The sequence below is a fragment of the Rissa tridactyla genome, chromosome 2 (assembly GCF_028500815.1).
Source record: "Rissa tridactyla isolate bRisTri1 chromosome 2, bRisTri1.patW.cur.20221130, whole genome shotgun sequence".
Lineage (NCBI taxonomy): Eukaryota > Metazoa > Chordata > Aves > Charadriiformes > Laridae > Rissa > Rissa tridactyla.
This window is the reverse complement of record NC_071467.1, coordinates 50,788,350-50,812,031: the sequence shown is the minus strand read 5'-3', so window position 1 is coordinate 50,812,031 and position 23,682 is coordinate 50,788,350. Positions and strand designations below refer to the sequence as shown.

At 39.5% G+C, this 23,682-nt stretch overlaps 1 protein-coding gene across 13 annotated transcripts in view; it reads right to left on the bottom strand.

Annotated features, from left to right (window-relative positions):
• Positions 1–23,682, bottom strand: part of ZNF521 (zinc finger protein 521) — a 233,584-nt gene that overhangs the window by 107,216 nt on the left and 102,686 nt on the right. For 12 of the 13 annotated variants that reach the window (XM_054189964.1, XM_054189963.1, XM_054189973.1 and 9 more), the window contains one exon: positions 11,611–11,695. In XM_054189964.1, coding sequence (XP_054045939.1) covers positions 11,611–11,695 — 85 coding nt within the window. Of the gene's footprint in view, positions 1–11,610; positions 11,696–19,448; positions 22,799–23,682 lie in introns of those variants that run through there. The other variant, XR_008464677.1, reaches the window with a different exon arrangement.

Here is a 23,682-nt window from a genome sequence, read left to right as displayed (position 1 = left end):
AAAATTCAAATTGTATGACTAGGCACTGAAAAAAGAAAACCAAAACAGGATGTCACAGGCATATTCTTAACTCTAGCCACTGTACATGTGTTTTATGATTGCTTTTGATTATACAAATATACTATCCCTTTTATCACTCAGTCTAACCCAAACGCGAGACTGGTACCTTTCAGTATAAACACAGTGAATAAGACCGTGTTTTGAAATAAGCTTTGTCCAACATACTATGAATAGCATATTCTGTAAAGTCTCTTGGATAAGTACCCCATATATCGGATTATATTCATGTAATAAAATAATGTGTTATGCGGCTTTGCACCTTTGAGCAGGTCTCCTTCACTCTGCCCACTGCTTCATTTCCTCTGGGGCTTCTCCTAATGCCCTGAATTGCACAACGTATTCAAACGGCAGCTTAGTTAAGAAAAATAAATCTGACAAAAGGAATGTTTCTTCTTCCTTTCTCCCTACACATTTAATTTACCTCTCTAATTACATTAGTTTAAGGTCACATGACAGAATTACTCATTTCTGCCCCATTGATGTGTCCCATGGTTTTACTTGCATGTTTCACTAAGAGGGTGTATAGTAATTTTTCACAGGTAAGAATGCTGAGATTGGACTTAAAGGGCTTAAGGTTTTTGTGCACAGAAAATTTTAATTTGGTAATATTTACATTACCTTTGTCATTTAGCAATTAGACTTTTTTTTTCTTTTCACAGATGCTTATACCTACTTTGCTGGTCACTAAAGCAGCCGTTCTTACGAGCTGAAGGACATGATACATAGGCCGTTAAGCTTGTGCATACATGCATGCACCTGTGTACATAAGAAGAGGGTGCAGTCAATCACAGAACAACTTTTTTTTTAAGTAGGTATTACTGTTTCACTTTACTATTGATTTTCCACTGTCTCCACTTGAAGAAAGTAACTCTACATGTGAAAAAGGCTGTGCAGGAATACCTTCTGACCCTACATGGTCTATGAGGCATGCAAAATTTAGGATTTTTACATAAATATAATTCTAAGCTCCCACAAAGGCAGAATTAAAAGCTGTCCTTACTGAAAGCATGGTGGTAGCTTGACCACTATGCTGAGGAGACAGAAGGAGTTACTTTCCTCAGTAAGGATCATTGAGTGTGTCACTGGTTAATTCCTGTTCTATGCTCCTCATTAGCATTACTCTCAAGTTTCTGGTTATCATATCTGAAATATTAAGACATAATAAGTACGAAGGTGCAGATAATTGGATATTAACCAGAACATACTTGACTGGGCAGGAGGTAGGGCCTTGCTTAAACTAATCCTGAAATGTATTAATCACCAATTAATGAATGGGTTTCAAATTCATTTTCTATTATAGAACACCTCTGAGTATCTAAGCTTTTTCTAATAAAATGAGTTGGAATAACAGGATAGGAACACTCCAATTTGAGGCTGGTTTGAATTAATTCCCTATAGCTTGTTGTTAAGTTCATTGAAAACAATAATCCTGGTATGAGTGACTTTCTTTATAAGGTTGAGAAAATAACCATATATTATAGCACTTATAGGCTCTATTTGCAGGTGCAAATGGTCATACAGAGGCTAAATTCAGAACAGAGCTAGTTCACTGGAGAACTGCTATAGCACTATCTATATTTCTTAAGAGCAAATATCGCTCTATAAGACAAGCGGCGTAAGACCTGCATCAACTCCAGATGGATATTGCCAATTACTGATTTTCAGTGTGAAGACAGGTACGCATGTATGTCAATTTCTGTAAAAAAAATAAAAATATTCAAACACCTCCACTCTCCACACTGGCCGAAAATGTGGTCTATGCCCATCCCCTCTGGTGAGTGAAAGAAGAATGGTGGGAGGAAAAATACTGAGAGATTATGAAATCCAGTTAAGGAGCCTGGCAGGGTCGGGGCGGAGGGGGGGGACCGGGGAGAGCATGATGGGGGGCAGTGTTAAGCTCAGAAGCCCCAGCTTTGGAGAACTTTGCCAATTTTGCATTAAGCACACACCCTTAACCAGCATTACTAACTAGCTTGCCATGGTTGTACTTTTCTCAACTAAGAGGCTAAATGGATACACACAGTTGTTCTGTAAATAATGGAAGTTTTTGTTAACTGGGCATATTTAAAAGCCCAAAAGAAAGGCAAAAAACAGAACCAAATTCTGGAGTTTTCCCTTTTTTCTTTCTTCTTTTTTTTTGTTTTTAAATACAATATTCTTACATTTCCAGGATAATTTTTAAATGGATACTTTAGCATTTTTATTATTTGAAATAGGTGCCCACCACTGCACCAGAAAAAAACCCACCAGAGATCCTTATTGTTACTAATGAAGAAAATTATAACAGACATGGTTGAAGTACTATTATTCCCCTTTCTCTCTTCTTGCTGTCCTCGGTGTTATTTACATTGACGTGAATTGCAAGTAAACCAATATTATCCATCTCTCTGTTTTTTCCTTAATTTGTTGACTTTAATTTTAGTAAGTCTTAAATAAGCGCTTACTGAAGATGAAGTAAGATATGCAAGCAAGTAGTCCTTTTATCAACAATTTTGCCACAGAAATACACAAACATTTCAATGGCTCTTCATTAGCAAACAAATCAACAAGTGATATTTTAATGCATGACTTTATTCCATCTCTGTGGGGACCGTAGTTGAGAGTGTGATGTACAGTACAGAGAAAGGAATCATCAGCCACAATGTCCCAGGGCTCTATCCATTGAGGACTTCTCAGCCTCTGCTTAAAGAGTGCATTTAATTGACTGATAGACAGTAGCTTCTTTGTTCACAGAAGACAGCGAAGTAATGGCAGCTTGAAAATCGTACCATCTACAGGATCTCCTGAGACTAGTAACAGGGGGATATGTGTCAGGAATAAATAAATAATCTAATTATTAAGCCACTTCCTGTCAAGTTAACTCCAATTTGTTGGCTTTTGAAGGCAACAAAACGAGGCATTTTTCCTCATTATGCTTCTCTTTTTATACCACTGGTAATCACAGGCGGATTAAAGGGTGCCTGATTGGTTTTTTTGTCAAGGAACTGAGAAGCAGCCAACAGTACAGAAAAACAGAGTTGGGGTTAGAAGAAATTTCATGCTTGTCTCCTTTCCAGCTCCCTAACAGCCCACACTGCTGCCCCATACAGTGCTGCCAGCTGTACAGCAAATGTGTACCCCTCCAACGGCGGCCTACCAGGCCACAGGCTCCATCCTGAGAGCTGTGAGATACCTTGCAATCTTGGCAGGTAGCTACTGCTGTCATAGGCATAATTCTAAAGGTGACCTACGAAACCCCGTCAGCTCACCAAATGCAACAATATGAGCAGCTGAAGTTCGACACCCACTCTCCATATTGGCTTCTTTTGTTTCGCTTCCTGCGCTTACACATGGCAGGGAGAAACCTCGGGACGTGCCCTGTCGAAGAAACGGAGGCTTTGCTCCTCGGAGCAGGGTCGGTTTTGAAAAGGGATGGCGAGGCTCCCCTCTGTGCCGGCCGCTAAACACAGCCCGAAGGAATGCGCTACGGCTACTGGTACAGCCCGCCATACAAATGGTCAGCAACAAAGAACAAAAGGGAAGGCTGACACCGTGCCATTAATTCAGCCCGTGGTATTAACATGCAGGGTGTATGGCTGCAGCGGCTCGGGAGGAGAACCGTGCAGCAGGTACAGGGAAAGGAACAACTTTGGTGCTGCTCGGCGTCACTTTTCGGTCGCATCCCCCTCATCGAGTGCTCTTCGCACCCCGGGCATTTCTGCAGGAAAAACCTAAAGCGCCCGTGCGCTTTGCTTCATTTCTTTACCAAATGAACTCCAGCCTCAAGTGTGGACATTTTTCAAGTGCTGCTTTTTGTAGTATTATCATTACTATTATTACCGCTATTAATATTATTTAATAATAAGATATTTTCATTCTATTTTATTAGAATTTTTTGAGCCCGAGGCATGTCCCCTCCCAAAAAAAAAAGAAAAGAAAAAAGGTTTCATTGATATTTGCACAACTTAACTGTTTATGATTTTAAAAGCCAGGAAGGCCGTTCCTAAAAGCTGTCCTGAAAAGCAAGCGACCGTTCCTGCCGCCCACCCCTGGCCTGAGGCACCGGGTCCAGGCTGGGGGGCAGGCGGGGGGCAAGGTGATGGCGGGGCGCCCACGGGCCCCACAAGTGACACACAGAACCTGAGACCCGGTGAACGGTGCCGGCTCTGGCGTTGTTTACAGCTGCCTTCGCCGTTTCCGAATACGTCTTGGATTTTTTGTTAAATTGCGCAGATAATTAAAGCCTCTTCATATTTACAGTCTGCTTCATTGGTACCATGAATTCTGTTTTCAGTTACTGTCTGCAAATTCCCTCTCTGCACAATTTCATACTAAGCAATAACACTTCATTTTACATAAGTTTTATCTGATGTCCCCATACAGAGCTGCCAGCTGTACAGCAAATGTGCAGCTCTCAAACTGAGGCCTACTAGGCCACAGGCTCCATCCTGAGATCTGTAAGGCACCTTGCTGTCATTGGCAAGCGTTCCCTGCTATCGCTGCTACCATCGCTCCACACTACACACAACTTAAAATCATCTGATTATTAGAATTTGTGGTCCACACTCCATTTTATCCTTTATTTAATCTATCCCCAGATCACACATTTGTTTAAATGTTTTGGCTGGTTTACAAATCATGCAGCCATCTGCACAGTAGGTGTGACACCATTTTTTAGACAAAAGTTACATTACAAAACAACAAAGATAAAGTCATTTGAAATGCTTTGGTGTTTGTTATTCTGCCTGGTTTGCTTGGACCAACTCTAAGAAATAAATAGAATTATCTGTGTAAATCGATGAACATCTATGAAAAACAACACCCAGCAGAACACAGAGCTTGCTCCATTACCTACGTTAATATCATGACAGCTGAGGAGAGATGACCTGGCCCACTTCTCATCTCTCCTGTACAGATGGCTATTAAAGAGAAAGTATCCCTTTTGTATGGTCCATGCAGAAACCCTTTATGGGCTTTTCAAATAAGCCAGCATTGCCCACAGGAGAGTAGCTTCCTGTTAGTATTAAACAGCCCAGATTTCATCTATTTTGTAACCCAGCTCCTCACAAAATAAACCTACGTTTTCTCAGATTGAACTCCAAATGCTCACTTTCCTGGGTATTTCAATTGCATCTCCTCATTTTGCAGCCAAGGTGACCAAGTTCCCTCTAACTTTTGGACAACTTCTCACCAACTCTGCCTGTGAAGAGGATATTCCCAGGCATCCACAGGATTTTCTGATGCTAAGAGGGTACAATCTGCCTCTTCACTATAAATCAACAATTTCTGTTTCTTACTACTGAGGAATCAGTGAAAGATGACTGACAAAAGGAAGTCCCCACCTCCTTCCTCCTCTAGTATGTAGATGCGTATCTTTGGATACTTTTTCTCCTAAACCTCAGGTAAGAGAGACTTCACAACGTCAGTTTTACTATACAGTGATTAAACTGACATTCTGAAGACGTGTTACTTGAGGTCAACATGGTGCAACAAGTATTAGTTGCCCAGCACAGCTTTCTGCTTAAGTGAAAGGATAATCGTGGTTTTTAATGACCTCAGGCATTAGGCAAATAACAGAATGTGTGAATGCCACATGCTATTACAACCAGACTAAAATTTTCCTGGGCTCCAGAAAGCCAGTTGAGGTATTTCCTTTGTCTTGGCATCAGTGATGTCGTCCACATGTACCATAATGTACACTGAACAAATGTGAGATAAATAAGATGATTTATTTTTATAGGTTTATTATGCATGCAGCTAATACATGCATAATGCAAACATGCATATCCACACAACACACAAGCATATATACATATTATATACTTATATCACTGTCACTGAAAAAATCAAAAATCATAAGTTGCACTAAAACGTATCTTTACGTCTTCTAATGGTTACATACTACTTGTTACTGTAAAACACAGCTGTAAAATTTGTTTGCAAAGAAATTAAAATGTTAGATCCCAATTTCTATATACTCTTCTTTTTAAACTACAATTGTTCCAGCAAAGATTTGTTTACTTGGGGTTTAATGAAGTATTTGCTGGTGTAAACTAGAATTCATCTTGTCAACTGCAGGGTTGCTTCATCCTGTTTTCCCATTTGCTTCCTAACTTCGGTGATCGGCATCTTTTTTTCTTTCCCTTCATTTCCTCCTCCTGCTCACACCTGCTATCTCGCTCAATGCTACACAACATCCTCCCCTCAAAAACAAGCTGCCCCCCTCACTGCAACAGACTTCACAAAACATGTTTTGTACATGATACTGAAAAGGTTAAAGAAAGAAAAGTCTGTTTACTTATAAGAAACAACCTACATAGAAATTGTTGAAAGCAGGGTTGCAAAAAGGTACTGAATCCTGATGGTGACATCCTTCCCCTTTGCTCCCCGACTCTTCAGAGAGGTAGTGACTCTTGCTATGACACTGGGGCTTGCTTTCTTCACCGACAAAAGTAGCAGCAAACTACAAAGATTGTGGCTGTTTCCCCCTTTTATCATTCTCTTTGTCAGCCTGATCAGTCCTCAATGGTAAATGTGCTGCTCTGTTGTGCACAGCCAGCGGCTCGCAATTTGCTCACTATGTTTCATGAGACAGTTGTTTGTGGCTGTTTGGAACACATTTACCTCTTTGGGGATTTATGCGCTAGTTGCAATGCCAACCTCCATAGTGATAGAGATTTCTTTCTAACTAAAATAGATAATTAGAAGCTGGTAATTATTGGTCAAGAATTATCAGAGTGAAAAAAATTAAGCTCTTCATAAATAGTTCTTGGCAATGTCATCTCTTTACATTATCTCATGCCTAACAGCACTTTACTCAGAGCACTTACAAATTTACACTACTGCTGTTGAGCCTCATAATTTTATACGGAGTAATTCCTTCTCTGAGTTAAACGTGTCCGAACTCCCCTAGTTCTGAGCTACTCTGTATGTGTGCAAAATCCTAGGCAACTGTTAAGGCAACTGTTTAGTCTGTTTACACTGAACTGCATCAGATGCTACGGATGTAAAGGAATCAGTGGAAGAAAAAACAATGTTTAGCTTGTCTGCTTAAAATAACAGGGAAAATAATAGGAGGAGCAGTGGAGTGCAGCAAACAGAACACACACAATGGCAGACTCTCTTCCTACCCTCTCAGGTCAAATGCCAACTGTAAACTATGTGATGAAAACAAAGGGATGCCAGAAAGCCTCCCTCTTTTCCACAGACACCATGCACCCAGAAATAGAATTTTCTCAAAGAAAGCTGCTAAAAATGCTACGTATTCCACCCGGAGGGAAAGATAAAAGAAAGAAGGCATCTGAAGAATTACCATTTATGCCAGCACTTCTTAAACCCCTATGAAACACGCCTGGATTTTCGTTTCCTCCTTTTCCACTCAAAAGCTGAGAAATCGTTTTACCAACAAATTTCAATACACACACCGGCAAACATGTTTTCATTTGGCAGTCATCCTCATGATTATCCAAATAAAAGTACATACTTACATCTAGGTCCAAAATAACGCCTAAACAGAGGGCCTATTTAAAAAAGTCCACAGCTCGTCTTGCTTTCTGTCTGCTGGCATCCCCTAACCTAAGCTTGAATCAGTGTGTAGTTTAAGCAAACACAGGCATTGCTTGACTAAGCACAGTGTCTAGAAATGTGCAGACAGATCTGGCAGTCAGAACTCTTGAACTTTCACTCACTTAACGCAAGCAAGGAATTCCACTTCTTTGCCCCTTTGTCCTCATCTATTCAATGGAAAACCCTTATGGCCCTGTCCCATCACAAAGATGTTGGGAAGACTCAATTAAAGGTTGCAGAACCATTTTAAAATGGGAAGTTCTAGAAGTAATGAACATGTAGTTACCGAGGAAAGCCATCCCTATGACATCTTTTTAATATATAACTTGTATAATAATGAATTTAAATTGTATTGTTTTCAGAGATACTTAAGGTTACACTTCACTGGGTCATCTGCAGATTTTATTTTCCATTAGGTGGCATGATCCCTCTTGTTCAATTGATTGAAATGTATAATAAAATCTGTAAAAACACTATATACTCTCCTAACAAAGAAGAGTAAGAGGCTTTTCAAATAGCCTCTAATCCCTCTTCCCCTGCTAAATGTCTAGTTGAGATTATATTTGATTAGACAAAAACACACACATACACACAACCTAAAAATACCTACCCTCAGTGGAGCTATTTTAGCCAACAAAGTAATTCCAGTTGCCTTATTTAAAAGTCTAAGTTTCACACTGGGGTTTTATAAACATATCTTTGCCTCAGTGACCTTCCATAATGCAACTTCTCTCTGTGGATGCTAGCAACATGAACTCAGTTTACATCCCAGGATCACGTTCGAGGGGCACAGTAATTAGATGGGACACCATCAACTTTTCTAGGCTCCAAAATGCTAAAAAGATGGTGAGTAGCAACTATTTCCCTCAGCTGGCTGAGCACGTATCTCTATCAGTGGTTCCCACCCATTTCCGAGTGGAGTTTGGCAGACAACTTTCCACCTTCTTGTTTGTCCCATGTCCCAGCTGCCTCCCCCTTTCTCTTTTGCCTGAATGAAGAATATGGAGTCCTTCAAGTAAGAAGACACTACACACAGATAATGCTAATGTTTTACTATGAGAGGAAATAACGGTTCCTGACACCGTGTGATGATGTCTGTAAAAGGCATTTATTGCCTCTACATTTGATCTAGGGATTATCACACTGTTTGACTTTTAATGCCTGCCTTCCCAGACTACCTTCCCTCTCCCTCTCATTTAAAGTCCTTATTTTTTCTCTCTCTCTTCCCAAAGCTTTCTCACTTCCCCTTCCCCAGAGGAGTGAAGACACTACATCTTGTTCTGCCAATCTCCTACTAGGAAAGCAGGTCAAGAAGACATATTTTATCCGATACACGTAAAAAACGGAGGGACCAACATGTTTGAGAACCCTTTTTTTTTGTTTTGTTTGGTAAACGTGCTGTGTCAACAAGTCAATATTCACTTAAGTGTTTTATCTAATATATTTTTCAATCTACATATTGATATGTACACAGATATCTTTGGGTATATATAAGGGTTGTGTATTATATATATTCACACAAATGTATTTGTGTGCATGTTTTCCGCATTGTGTATGAACACTACAAGCCTACCTACAGCTGCACATAAACTAAGGCCAGTTTTAAATAGCTTGATGTCACCCCTTGAACCTTTCTCTCTAGACAGAGTATGGTCTTGGAAAAAGGCCTGTGAACAATGATATAAATTAAAGGGGAGGGGGGAGAGTGAAATTAGAAAGATAGCTAAGGAAAAATCCAATTAGCGGTGAGAAGGCTAACAGAATTGGAGATCAGAAATTATTTTTCCCTGTGCTTCGATTCCGAGGTCACATTCAAAACTCTCTGGAACGTTGATATTCCTTTCAGTCCACCCCAACACAAAATGCCCTTGCATTTGCTTAATCGAGGCTACATCATTAGGAACTGCACTGTTAAGTCTGGCAGTGCAGATAGATAAGAATCTTCCACTGAACACAGATTACCACAAGCATGACCAGCAAATCTCCCTGCATGTTTTGCAAGCTCCTTCTTTATTTCACTGGGAAGATTTTTATATTAAGCACGTTTAAATCTGTGTCACTATGGTTATGTCATGAAGCAATATCATGCATGATTAGATACAACACAGACAAAACAATTAAATATTTTTTTAAAGATCCTCTTTCGCATTCAACCTCATCCAGCCTTTAGAAATAAAACACGGGCAGCTAATAGCTCAGTTTAAGAAAATTTCAGTCTTTTCAGATCTGCAAGCTGAAGCTAGCTAACTGGATTTGTCCTGCTTTACCGACTCTGTCCTCCTTTCTCCCCTCCCATTCTGAACCTTTACTAAAACTCATCCCAAAAATAGAGGGAAAAAAAAAAAGAAAATCTAAGTATTTCATGAAAGAAGTGGGCTCCTATTCTGAAAATGTGAGGCACTTGGGAAGTGGGTGGCAAGCAAACACACCACTCTGCCATTCCAGCATCATCCCTTATGCACAGTGACCATATTGCCTGTCACATTTCAGTGTCACTGTATGCTGCAATTAAGAACAAGTCAAACACTGGATTCAAAGAAAACAGCAGAAATGGTGAGTTCTGTTGTTGGTAATAACCTACTTTTAAATTCCACATTACTGACCCAGATTGAATACTGTGAAGCAGTTCAAATTATCTCCTCCACAAAGACACAAAATATCAAAACTAAGGCTTAATCCAACAGGAAAATCACTCCGCTCCTTTACAAAAGCAGCTTGTCAGTTGCACTTATTCATTTTTATGAAAAGTATATAAAATGTTCATGCGCTAAATGTATTAAAACTTATTAATAAAGTACCCAGAAAAAATGGGCTATTAAGTTTTGGTAGGTAACTGTTTTACGGTGCGGCCAAATTACTAGTGCTCGTGGAAGAAATCTGCATTTTACCTTGACAGAAAAAAAGACAAGCATCAAACTATTTTTAAGTTGTAAAATGAAAAAACCCAGCATATTTTGTTCTGTTGGATATGTAATTACTGGCTTTTCTACCATATCGTTTGGTTTGTGCTTTGCATGCTTTTCTATTATTATAGCAAGAAAAACAGCGTAAAGGAAGCAGGAGTATAAAATCAATGGTATCAATCTCAGTCCTGAAAAGTGAAATTTGAAAAAGAGGCTAAAAACGAAACGAGACAACCCTGGCAATGTTATCTTATTAGCGGGCAAATGATGTGCTTGATAAATTTAATTGGCTGATAGAACTCTTAGTGCTATTACTGAGTGGTTACCAAACTGAAAACATTATGGGTAATCCTAGGGGAATAAGCAAATAATAGGAAAATATGAATATCAAAGAAAAAGCAGCTTTTGTTTTTTTTCCAATTTACAACTGTAACAGCCTTGTAAACATCAAGCCAGGCTTGGAATCACGAATCCTAAAAGACTTTTTAAAATGCTTGTACCTTAAAAAGCAGATTCCATTACTGAATACTACAATTCCTTGTTTTTTCAAATAAATGATAGTATTTAATTGTATACAGATACACGCAGGATTTTTTTCCAGACTGCTCAAACACAACAAACAATACTATTTTATGGCCATTTGAATTATTTATGTTCCTAACGACAAAAACTCGCCAGTTTTGATGCTGGTACCAAGGTGCTTGAGAAGTACACAGTAGTGTCATTACCATAATAACTTCTGAAATTAAAACCTGTCTAAAACTCTACGGAAAGCTAACATCCAGTTCATTAACCATTCTTGTTAGTTTGTTTTCAATAATGCAAAAATGATTAGAAGTTTAATTTGCTAATCACCTGTGTTTTGACTGGCAGTGGATATATAATTCTCTGCAGAAGTCTAAACTAGCCCTTGCAGAAAATAAAATATGCTAATGCTTTATCAAGTCTAATAATATGAATAAAAAAATCAATCATGCCTAGGTTAATCATTGATGGATGCACAATTAATTTCTCCTTAACTCTGTTTAATTTTAGAGGCAATGATGATAATGAGTAAGAGAAATGGCTATCTGTCTTTGAGAAGTTTTAGTGCTTCACTTACCAATCATGTGGTTTGCAACATGAACTTGGATATCCCATTCATTGTAGAAAACCATCTGACATTTGATGCACTGGTAGGTCTTCTTCTAAAGAAACAAGGGTAGATAAAATTTACTGAAACATACAATTGGCACCATTTCATTATAACTCAAAATACTGAGTTCAAAGTGGTCATTAAAAGCTCTCCAGCAGTGTTTTCATTAAGGCTTAATTATTAATATTAAAAAATAACACTCTGCAGTTCTGTAGTACCTTTTATCTGAGTTTCCTGAAATTCTGTAGAGATTGGGTTTTTTTCAGCGTCCTAACTCCATGGACAGACCAGTATTGCTAAAACACCAGCTTTATATTAATGGTAGGCAAAATGCAATGAGGATATGTGGGATGTGATCCAAAACAACACTGAAATCAATATGAATCCTTCATTTTATACCAGTGGATTAGGCCCTCTACAGAACTGGGGACAAGCCAGGAAAAGAACACAGAAATCAGAAATCTGCTTCTCCCTCTCCCTCATTCTCAACTGGGCTGCAGAATCTCCTCTGCACTGTACATTTTAAACGGTCCATCAGGGTGCCATCTTTCAAGAAGGGAAAAATCCCTACCAGTCTGGACAAACGGTTACTGTATCCGGGCAGTTGCTTCAATATCTATTGGCAAGCCTGTACTAAAACTGGGAAGGCTGGCTGGAAACTAGCCAGAGAGCAGTCCTTCTGGCCACATTAGATTGGGGCTGACTTACTTAAAAATCATGGTGTATACAGATCAAATTTCACTATAAACTAGGAAATGCATCACTCTGCTCTCTTTGGTGCACAGGAAAAATTTTTCATTTATGTCTTTGGTGTCTTTCAAAAAAGATCTGCTATTTCACTTTTATACAAGGTATATCACTTGTCCAAGACATTTCAAGAATGTGACTGTACTTTCTCTTTTTATTTTTCTTCACCTGAATTGGCCAGAGATTTGATATTGGAAAGCATCGCTTTAAAAGTGAAAACTAAGAGCATATTCAAAAGTAAGATTTTGGTTTTTCATCATCAGACTTAAAATCTGCGGTTATCCAGGCATCTAATGAGACAAGTCAGATTCATAAAATTATTCAACTGCATAATTGTAGTATCAAGGACTCATGTCCTAAGGTAACAGTCCTGGAGAGCTCAATTGTTGTTTTGAAGATGCAATGAAGGCAAGGTAAGCCCTGAACTGCCACATCAAAGCAGTAACTCAAGAGACACCTATCTTTCTGTACAGCCACAGGCACCTTGCCTACATCAGCAAAAAGAAAAAAAAAAAGAAAGAAAAACATATATTTTTTAAAGAATGTAAAGTCACAAAAAGCTGGCACAGATATAGTAAATTGCAGATTTCATATATATTAGTTGGGGAAGAAGCAGGGTTCAATGGATAATGTGCATCAAAAACACAGCCTGTCCTGTATATATTTAACTTCTGAAGAGTTTTATGCAGCTAATATTATTGATTATATTTAAAATATATATATTTAAAATATGTGTATATATACTATTTTTATTTATATATATATATATATTCCCTGACTCTAAACATCGTTAAAGACTTGCTTTTACCAGCATCTACATTTAGATGCCCTGTCCCAGACAGATAAGGTGCCCATCCATTAAGTATCCTTCTGTTTCAAGCCTGTAGGCAGGACTATAAAGACTTTTCAAACATATGCCATTTTGTCTTACCAAGTTAACTGAAAAATTAGTGACAAATCAAAGTCAACTCTGAAATTAAGTGTTCCTGTGGGCTCCTCTTTACCAATCTCCCATTGCTTCTCATACACAGAGACTATTTTAATTTTCTTGATGACAATAACAAAATGTGTTGCACTGCTTCTCAGTGGAAACAATCATAAGCCCTTTTTGCCGTTTTTCATTTAAATCAACTCTAGCTTTCTGAAATGTAACCAAGTTAAATCCTTATGACAAACAAAATCAATGGGCAACCAGAAAACAAATCTGCTTTGACTTAGTTTTACAGTTACGATTTGTAAAGCCTGCTGTTTTAAAAGATACAACGCTTTTTCTCTTTTCTGTTGTTGTGACAATACCGGTAACGGTGGTAGAAATTCAGATTCAGTCTAAGGATCTCCTATTATATGTTGGTAAATTTAACCTTACTGCACTACATCTAGATCTATCAAAGACCTCTAAATAATGACAGTCACGATCAATGATTTATTATGCTAAGCTCTTTACAAGATGCTTTTTGATGCTGACATATAGAACAACAATATTGCATAAATAACAATCACTCTCCCTTTTTTTAAAACATTGTTTCCCTTTAGAACTAGTTAGAAAATATTTCTTACTCCCTGATGACTGGCACTATATATTGTTTATTAGCATACCCCTAGCATTATTCCTGATATGTGACTTTGTTCAAAAACAAAGAAACATAAACTTAATGGCTGGTCTTTTCTCTTGTTAGCACAGCAACGCAGAGTGCATGTCAAGAATTGTCGGCAAAATTATGACTGATGTACATAACGACAACACATATAAAGGTTGGGGGTTTTTTTGAAGTCTAATGCCAAAAAATAAAGTCATTTGACAACAACAAAAAAATTATAATTTACTAGCACTTACTAGCCTCTTCAAAATGATCTGACATATTTGCAGAATCACACACAGAGGTTTTCTTTTTATCATGAAGGGAAGAATGTTTTTGCGACTGCTGCTTGATCAAACACTAGTTCTTTTTTGTTTCCAAACATATTCTAAAATGTTGACATCAACTTTTATTAGCTAAACACACACTCATCTCAAAGCGTCTAAACTTGTGCATGGTTAAGTTTTTATTTTAAAAGCAAACTCAGTAAACTCCATTTACTCTTAGATTTGCAAATGATCAAACCCAGTCATTTTCACCCCACGTTGAACAAAAACCACATACTTATTTCCATATGTTTCGCATTCTAAAGAAGTCCTTTTTCACTGCAAGTTACATCTTAGTCTTACAAGCGTTGTCAGAACCACGGGACTCGTAACTGCTCACAGGAGCTCCTGGGTCCTGACATGATTCATGGCTGGTCCCAATTCCCTACCGGGGTGAGATCCTTGGGGAAACTTCCTCACACTGTGTTCCCTCAAAGGGGAAACTTGGGGGAATAAGACAGAAATGAGCCCTGGGGTACTGCAGATCCATGTCCCTTGCCTGGATAGCTGGGGAAGAAGCCTTGCAGCACTTGTATAGCACAGCACAGAAGAAAAATTGGGTTGTGACCCAAGGAGGCATTTGAATCTCTCTTGAGTGTCTCCAGCCCTTTGTGATACAAGACAGCTCTACAGAGAAGGAAGCACGAGGCTGTCACAGCCATCCTTGCCTTGCCTTGCTGCAGCCATTTGCAGCAAGGAACGCTGGCTGAGCTCCCTGTCCCTCTGCCCGAGTCACCTGTGCCTATGGAGGACTCGTCAGGGCAGAGCGGGCACCCAGGTCTTGCTGCTCCAGCCCACAGCCGAGGCCATATCAGCTCCACACTATGATGAAGGGTGGACAGCTGAGGGCACTTACACCCTAAAATGCCACCGCCGCATTTGCCAGAGGACACCTGTCAGCCTCCTGCAAGAGGCAGAAGCACGACAAGACTCTCTTTCTCCCCTCCAAATACGAACACAAGCTGATGCACATTTCTTGTTACAGAGTAATTTCATATCAGCAAAGATGGGCCACAGAAGACCCTTACCAGTGCATTTCCTATATGGACTCAGACAGAAACAGTATAGTACCTGGAGAAGGCATACTATGCCTTGTTGCAAAACTTCCAATTGTTCCAGAGGAGCATGACACGTGCATTATCAGATGGGATTAAGAAAGTGGTTTAACTTTTTCCTTTTATTTCTTGTATTATTGTGGCCTTATCTTTTCACAAAAACTCTTCAATAAACAAGCCCACAGTCCTTCACTATCCCCATCAAGAACGTAAGTGTCAATTTGTCTCCTACACGCTGACTGCAAATCTGAGGCCCAAGTCATTCCTGGGGCCATTCAAAATTGTCATAGAAGAGCAACTGCTTGGACTAGGTGTCTCACAAGAGCACTGGGCAATCCGGTTGCCTCTTGCACCCCTATTCACTTGCATTTCTGTTTTCAGAACCAATTTAAAGCCTTCCAGCATGCAAAGCATCTCTCTGACGACATTTAATGAGCTTTGGATTGGGCCTTCAATCCATGCAGAGCATATGCATGTGTCTCTCTAACCTTTTGAATAACTAACGTCACCTAGATCTTCAGTTATTGTCCTGATCCTCACTTGTCACTTTCCAGTTTTCAGAATTTCTTCTCTATAAAGGTGCCCAAAGTGTCCATGTCATGTCAAATGAGACTTTGCTGCTTTTATGAACAGCCCAAGAATATGGTCTTTCAATTGGTACTTCAATTCTGTGTCCAGAATTTTATTTGCTTTTATACACAAAGTAAAACAACTCTACCAGAGGACTTACAGTTCTATTCAGAAGTATGCAGAAAATCCTTCTGTGCAGCCTTCTGTGCCCTGTGACTGTCTGAGGTATCCATACTTTCTTCTTTTTCTGTTCCCTAGCCTCATTATATTAGTTGAAAATGAACTGCATATGCTACTTATCTGCCCATGCTCCACCTCCTTGTCAAAGTCATTCAGAATTTTATGACCTGCCTATTTTGTTCTGACATTTCCCCAGTTTTGTACTATCGGGGAATTTCATCACCTTACTACTTATTCTTTCTTCCAGACTACTGATATGCTGCATAAATTCAACAAAATTGGTGCAAATAATGATTCTTAAGGCTTTCCATTATTCACACTGCTCCAACCTAACCTGCTTCAATTCACAAGACTCCTATACTTTCCATACCCAAGTTAGTGTTTCTTTTCTTTTTTAATCAAACAAAGTATCTCTCCCTATGCCATACTTATTCACCCAACAGATTAGTCTTTTGTGCTATACTGTTTCAAAAGCTTTGCTAAAAACCTGGTAAATCATGTTTATAGGCTTTTCTGTCAGCACTTGTGGCTACTCTCTCAAAATACTCTTTATTGAAAATTTTAAGCATGGTCCTCCCTCTGTGAATCCTTGCCCTCTATCCTTCATTAAATCCAAACTTTCTAGGTGTTCTTCTATCATGTCTTTGATTAGCCTTTCTCTCATGTTTCTCACTGTTTAAATCAAGCTCACAAACTAGTAATTTCATGCATAATCCTTACATCCCCTGTTAAATGTCTGTTTAGTAGCCTTTTCCCAGGCTATTGATACCTCTTCTTAAAAGACTGTAAATTTATCTGCTTAATGTTTTTTTTTTATCTTCAGCTCCTTTCTCTGAGAAATTTGGGATGGATATTTTCCTGTGTTTGTAAGCTACTTTTTGTATACTGTATTCCATTATATTATACCTAATCCATACTTCATTCTTCTCCACGGGGAGGATATGCTACAAGCTCCATGACAAAGCATTTTTTCAACAGTATGGGTTTCCTTGATCACATATACCGTTTCTGGATCTCCTGTATACCCTACTTGTTCCCTATATGAAATAACCAAAAAAATGTCTTATAGCTTCTAATGCACCACGTCTACAGTCTCGCAGGCATCCCTAGTTTATTCTACACTCACACCTCTCTTGCATGCACTACCAAAAATGGCTTTGATGTGTATACCTGTTACCATACCAATAACCTCCTGTTTACACCTAGGTACATTATTTACCCTTGTCACACCAGTAAAGGGGACTTTCAAGGCTTTTCCCCCTCTGTTTCAGCACAGACCGAGGGTATGGATCAATGACACTACTGAGACAACCTGCCGCTGCCAGAGAGTGATGCCACACCTCCCACATCCTCTAATTCCCCTCTCCCAGACAATCGTTCACTCAGTTCCCCTCACGCTAAATGCAGGGTGGAGCTAACTGAACCTGTTAAACCAACAGAAAGGTAACCTGACAAGAGAAAGTGAACAGCTTCCAATAAATCACATGCAAAACCAAGTTAAAACTTGCACACTAACTACAACAACTTGCCAGTGCTAACACCTAATGCTGCCAGCTGATTTTTTACATCATTATTTTATTAAGAGTTAGCAGTGTGCTTGGCCCTGCATGAGGCACAAGAGCAACCACGGTCCCAGCTTATTTATCCATTTAGCCATTTTTCATCATAGCTCAGATTATTTTTGACAGTACCTTAATTGAGGATTTCTTTTCTATCTTCCTGGATGCTTATTTTGTCAACCTTAAGCTCTTAAAAAACTAAGCATATGTTAGCCAGTTTCACTGCATAGTTAGCTATTTATCTTGCTTATGGGGCACTGTCATCTTGCATTTTTTTTGAACTGACTAATTGCTAACTCTTCTCATTGCTCACACAACACCCTTTAATTAGTATTTCCTGATTACTTTTAAAAACACACTCATAATGATTTTATGAGGATTTTTCTGTTCTTCTGCTTTTGTTTAGCAGGGTGTTAAATGTAATGGGGTCTGAGTGTACATGCCTAGAGAAAGAATATAATCAATCCCATAAGGTAAGCAAAACAAAAAAAGGAGAAAAACATCATTTTTTTCTGATTTCTTTCATTATAGAATGGTTACTTATTGCTTTAATACACAGAATGCATTGAGTCAGAAATACAAATGTTCATTCTAGCAGTCCCTCCTTCTCTGGTCTGGTCTGCTGTTCTGTCTTTCACCTTTACATTCTGGATTCTGCATTTAATCACGTCTGTCTTCAATGTTTCTTAGTTACAAACCTTTCCTTCCCCTGGCTGATGAAGTGCATTAGCTTGCAGTGTCTCACATACCCACATAGAAAGAACCATTCAAAAATTGCATCTCTTCCCTTCGAGCTCTCTAATCCTTTAACTCTCTCCAGGTCTTTGAAACTCAGTACTGAAGTGAGGTACCTGTCAGAAAAGTGACTCTAAAACCTGGCAGCATGTGGCTGTATATTTATTTTCTCTCAATTACTTTGTATCAGGTTTACATAGTTTATGAGTACAAACAGCTTTAAGTACTGTGGATTTGATTTAGGATCTGAAAAACAAACACACTTCTTTCTGTCTTTCTATCCTAGGGCCTGATGCTGGGTACCTTGCCCTGCAAGTGTATGTGCTGAGCAGAGCTCAGGAATCCGGGGCTGGCTGTGTCAGCAACTGAACTTTCTGTCAGCATCCCCATCTCTTTCTGCCTCCCTACACTGCACTTGAAATCAAAGGCTGCCAACCTGAGACCCTCTGAAGCCAGAGAGCTGCTAACCCATCAAGAGGCATCCTAACATTCAGCATCCCCGTATCAGAGCAGCCGGGTGGCTACGGGCATTAAGGAGAAACTACGATCAAGACTGCACTGATAATTTTGCAGATGACGTGGCATCAAAGCGCAGGCAGTAGAGCATGACTTGGCAGGCCTGAGATGCAAAAGGCTGGTATTCTAAGTAAGTTGATAGACTTTTTTCTTTCTAAAGTTGCTTTTTTCCTTTGTTTTAAAAAAGGCATACTGAGACAGACTGTCACTCAATAAAGCCACTATTTTCTTCACCAACAATCAGTAACAGATGTAGCCCAATAAAATTAATAGTTTGCAAGTACGCACAAGAGAATACTCTTTTGTCTCTTTTCTCCATCACAAATTTTGTAAAAGCTCTCTGTATTTTGACAGAAAGGCAAAATTGAGGGCTTTTTATATACCTTATTTTGTTTGACTTCAACACTAAAACCACTTTTCTCCCACACTATGGAAAATTAATGCTGATTAATTTCACTTTCCAAAGTGTGACTTTGGACCCTCCCCTGGTCCTTAATTGTCCACTTTCAACTCAACCTTTATTCCTGCAGAATTCTGGGCTGTTACTTACCAAGATAATTTAATCCTACAGAATAGAACTTGTGCTCAAAAATATGCAACATTAATATTAATGTACAAACAGAAATATATTACTCATACATAATATATAAGAAATTAATTTTCATTGAAGTATCAGGAGAAGGATTAAACCCCTTAGATCCTTCTCATGCAATTAGCTCCGCACTTGGGGAAGTCAATGGGACTTCACAAATGAAGGCTTCACATGATAACGCTGGCAAGACTGGGGTTTTACAAAGGCTTGCCTACGCTACGAAATATGCCACAAACATAGTTCTACTATCATACTGCTGTAATTATAGTACTACCCTGCATGGATACTCTTAGGCCACATCAATGTTAACGAATATACTGGTAGCATCTGAGCTGGCACACAGCTGCTGACATTGCAATGATGCTTGACTGTGTGCCCAGTTGGAAAAACCTCCGCTGGGGCAGCGCAGCTGCCCAAGGAAGTGGTGTACCAGCAAAACAAGCACTCTGCTGAGCCAGTCTTCAACGCTTTCCACAATGATTTGTGTACAGCCGTTTTTTCCTGTGAAGACATACTTGCTTTCCTCTATGGGAATTAAGGGAACTTCCCAGAATTCCCTCTGTCCCATTTCATAATCTTTTACTTTCACATTACTTCTTAAAATTCCTGTGGTTCCTCTTAGGTACATCCTGTAATAAGCTCATTTCTTTTTGCACAGGGTTTCAGTCTACCATTTCCCTATCAGAAAAAAGAGATTGCAGAATTTGTTTCATAAGCAGAATGTCACACTTCTAGGTTTGCAGGACGTCAACCACCATTGAGTCATAGAATTGTTAGGGTTGGAAGGCACCTTAAAGATCATCTAGTTCCAACCCCCCTGCCATGGACAGGGACATCTCCCACTAGATCAGGTTGGTCAGAGCCCCATCACATGGACTACCAGCTGTGAAAGTAAGGAATATAAGAAAACTGAGGAGCTATGGTTAAGACAGGTAGTTTAGGAAAATCATCAGGTGATGCAGACATTCCCTGACTAGGCTTACAAAAGAAGCACCAAGCAGCAGAACAGGATCAACTGCAAGTTGGCCACTGTCAGTGATGGTTGCAAGATTTTCGTATGCAGACAGCCATGTTCCTAGAGTTCGGCACTGAACCTATTCCAGCCATCAGAGCAGAAACCAAAGAGAGGACTGCTGAACGAGCACGAAAACAAGTATGAAAGGAAATCTGGAAGCTTGGGGTCTCAGATTGTTCTTTGTTGGTGAACACCCCGCTTCCTATCGGAAAATGTAGAGAGGAAGAGGTGGCCTTCCAGATATAAAAAGCCATTAGGTGTGCCTTTTAGCACAGAATGTTGAATCTCGATAATGGTAAGAAACAGAGGAATTCCGTCCCACACAGCATACAAAACTGTGGAAGCATGATTGAAGGGGACAAGTAGCCTCCTTCACTCCTACCTCCAACCTTGGTTTTGAGTACAAGCGGCAAGCAACTTTTAAATGGCCATATTTGTAAGTGGCTGCATTTTTAAGTCACTCTTCAGAGGCATTTCACAGGCATTGCAAAATGATCAATGAATGCATGTGAGGTTTTAATCTTCAGAAGTTCAGGCCTCTAATAAAAACTGCAGGCAAGGGCTGTTTTTCCCAGATTTGCACATTGTTACTGGTACGACTGTACTGAGATGCTCAGTATCAGGAGAGGCCCCACCCTTTTATTCCCTGACTTACGAAGCCATATACGAGGAACAAAGGTTTAACCACCAAGGAAGAAGAGGATAACATCAACGTACACCTGGTAGGTAGGCCCAAAGCATGGTGGAAACCACAGAATGGTTAAGGTTGATCTCTGAAGGGTCATCTGGTCCAGCCCCCCTGCTCAAGCAGGGCCACCTACAGCCAGTTGCCCAGGACCATGTCCAGATGGCTTGTGAGTATCTCAAAAGAGACACGACCTCTCTGGGCAACTTGTGCCAGTGCTCAGTCACCCTCACAGTAAAAGTGTTTCCTGATGTTCAGAGGGAACCTCCTGTGTTTTGATTTGTGCCAGCTGCCTCTTGTCCTGAAATGTCCCATGGTGAGGATGGATGTTAACAGGAGACACATTTATGCTGTCATATCTACAGGTTGCATTTTATACAATAAATTGTACATACAATGCAGTAAATGGAATAAATGAAAGATGGGTTTGGCAGGAGGAAAAAGCATCTAAGGGTTTTAAACAAAACAGGCATAAGATCAATTACCAGCCATCACAGAGCTATGGGACGTCAAAGAAGAGGACTCTTTAACAAGGTGCTATATATCAGGTGGTTGATTTATGTTCATTTTGTACAACTTTGTGAAACAGGCAGTAGTAGGTCTACGCATTCATTTTAAATTAATGGTTAGCCCATTTTATTTCCCTGATGACAGAGTAACAAATGTGGGTGTTATAAGACAAATAATACACACATTATATATATCAACTTTATTAAGCAGTGATAAAAAACACTTCTCAAAACATTTAGAGTCACTTAAGCAGTTGGTCTTTGAGCACCACAAAGAACAGATCATGGTTTCTTATAGCTTCATTTCTTGTGACTGACTGACTTCTGCATACAAACCAGGTGTGAACTTCAGTTAAAGCCATCTTCCTGGTTTGGATCTCTAAAAGGCTTCTTTCCTGTCTGGATTCTATCATCAGCTAGGTCACCTCTCTTCCCAAATGTTGTAAAAACTTTATAGGCTTTGAGATTCTTATTCATCTATGAACTTTTTCTTGAAACTGGCCAAGAGTTGTCCAAAAGTAAGAGGGGGAAGAGAGAGAACTCTCTAGAGGTATGCAAACCAGCAGCCAAAAAGAAACATGCCATGATTTCCCATGTCTTGTTCCTCAAGATAATCAGGCTAGAAAGCCAGGGGAAATTTCTTGTTGTTCCTATACAATTCTGAGGTCAGAATACAAATACTCATTACTATTCTGATTTTCCACTGGGGCTACGCAGAAGAGAAATTGTGGCATGTTACCCTGGTCACTTGGCCAGCAGACACATCTACAGGGAAAGCCCCATGAGGACAGTGGGCTGTACAGCTGACCTGTTGGACCATATATGTCAGGATGTTTTGTCTCACAAAGCTCTGCTGAATCTTTATTTGCCCTCTCTAGAGATGCTTAAGGTCTTCATCCACATTCCTGCATCCCTCTCCAGTTCTTCTGCCTTTCTTCAAGCAGGCATTCCCCCGACTGCATTGTTTCACAGCCATCTTGGTTTGATGCTCTTGAAAACTTTGGAGAACATGTTATCCTTTCTTCCTCTCGTGCAAAGTTTTCCACAGGTGTGAAGAAGGTGCTTCTCCAAATTCCCCCTCTGAAGCCCCTGATAAATAACAAGACAGACAAATCATATTAGATTTTAATGATCAGTGGACAGGAAACTAAGAAAACACTCTACAATTATCCCTCTTGCTTCTGTTCAGCAGCCTCCAGCCAACAGATGGGGATTTCACAGACTGACTTCATGGTGTGTGTGAAAAGGTGGGAAGTGTGCTGCTTTACTTTGGCAGGACTTACAGCAAGATAATAAATAACACCATCCTTGTTAAATTCAGAGAGGACTCTATGTGATAGCTCGCTACTGAATGGATAAAGACAAAGAGAACAGAAATGCTTAAGCCTGTATCTTGTCAGCCACTCCACGGCAGTGGTACTACCAGAAATTAGAGCATAGTGTAATGTGAAGGTGGCCTACTGTGGCAAGAAAAACAGGGTAGCCCTTCCTAAAAATATATATGGTCACATCTTAAATAATACTTTCCTGAAAACAAAGTCAAAAGGCTTCAAGAAGACAAAAATGGTATTTTTAGTGAGCTCATTCTGAAACTCTAGAAGCAGAAAATATGTTTGCTACAGATTAGTTCCTCAAACTATTTCAAAGCCAAATCTTTGTGCCAGCAACAAACCTTCTTTACCTTTTTCTGTCCCCGTATCCAAAATCCAGCATGAAAATCACTTGTTCTGGGCCTGGATTCACTGACAGGAAACCCAAGGCACTACTTCTTATGTTTACATTACAAGTTTATGTGCTTATTCATAAAAATCCTGTAGTCAGAATGAACAGCTTGGATTGCTGATGAGGAGGATTATTTTAATTTCTTTATGTATTTCAATTAAATGCATGAGTATTGATTTCAGTGCATTTTTTTTCAGTTAAAAGCACAGTGATTTATATTGCTAAAATGCTATTGCCTGCCCTGCCAAAAG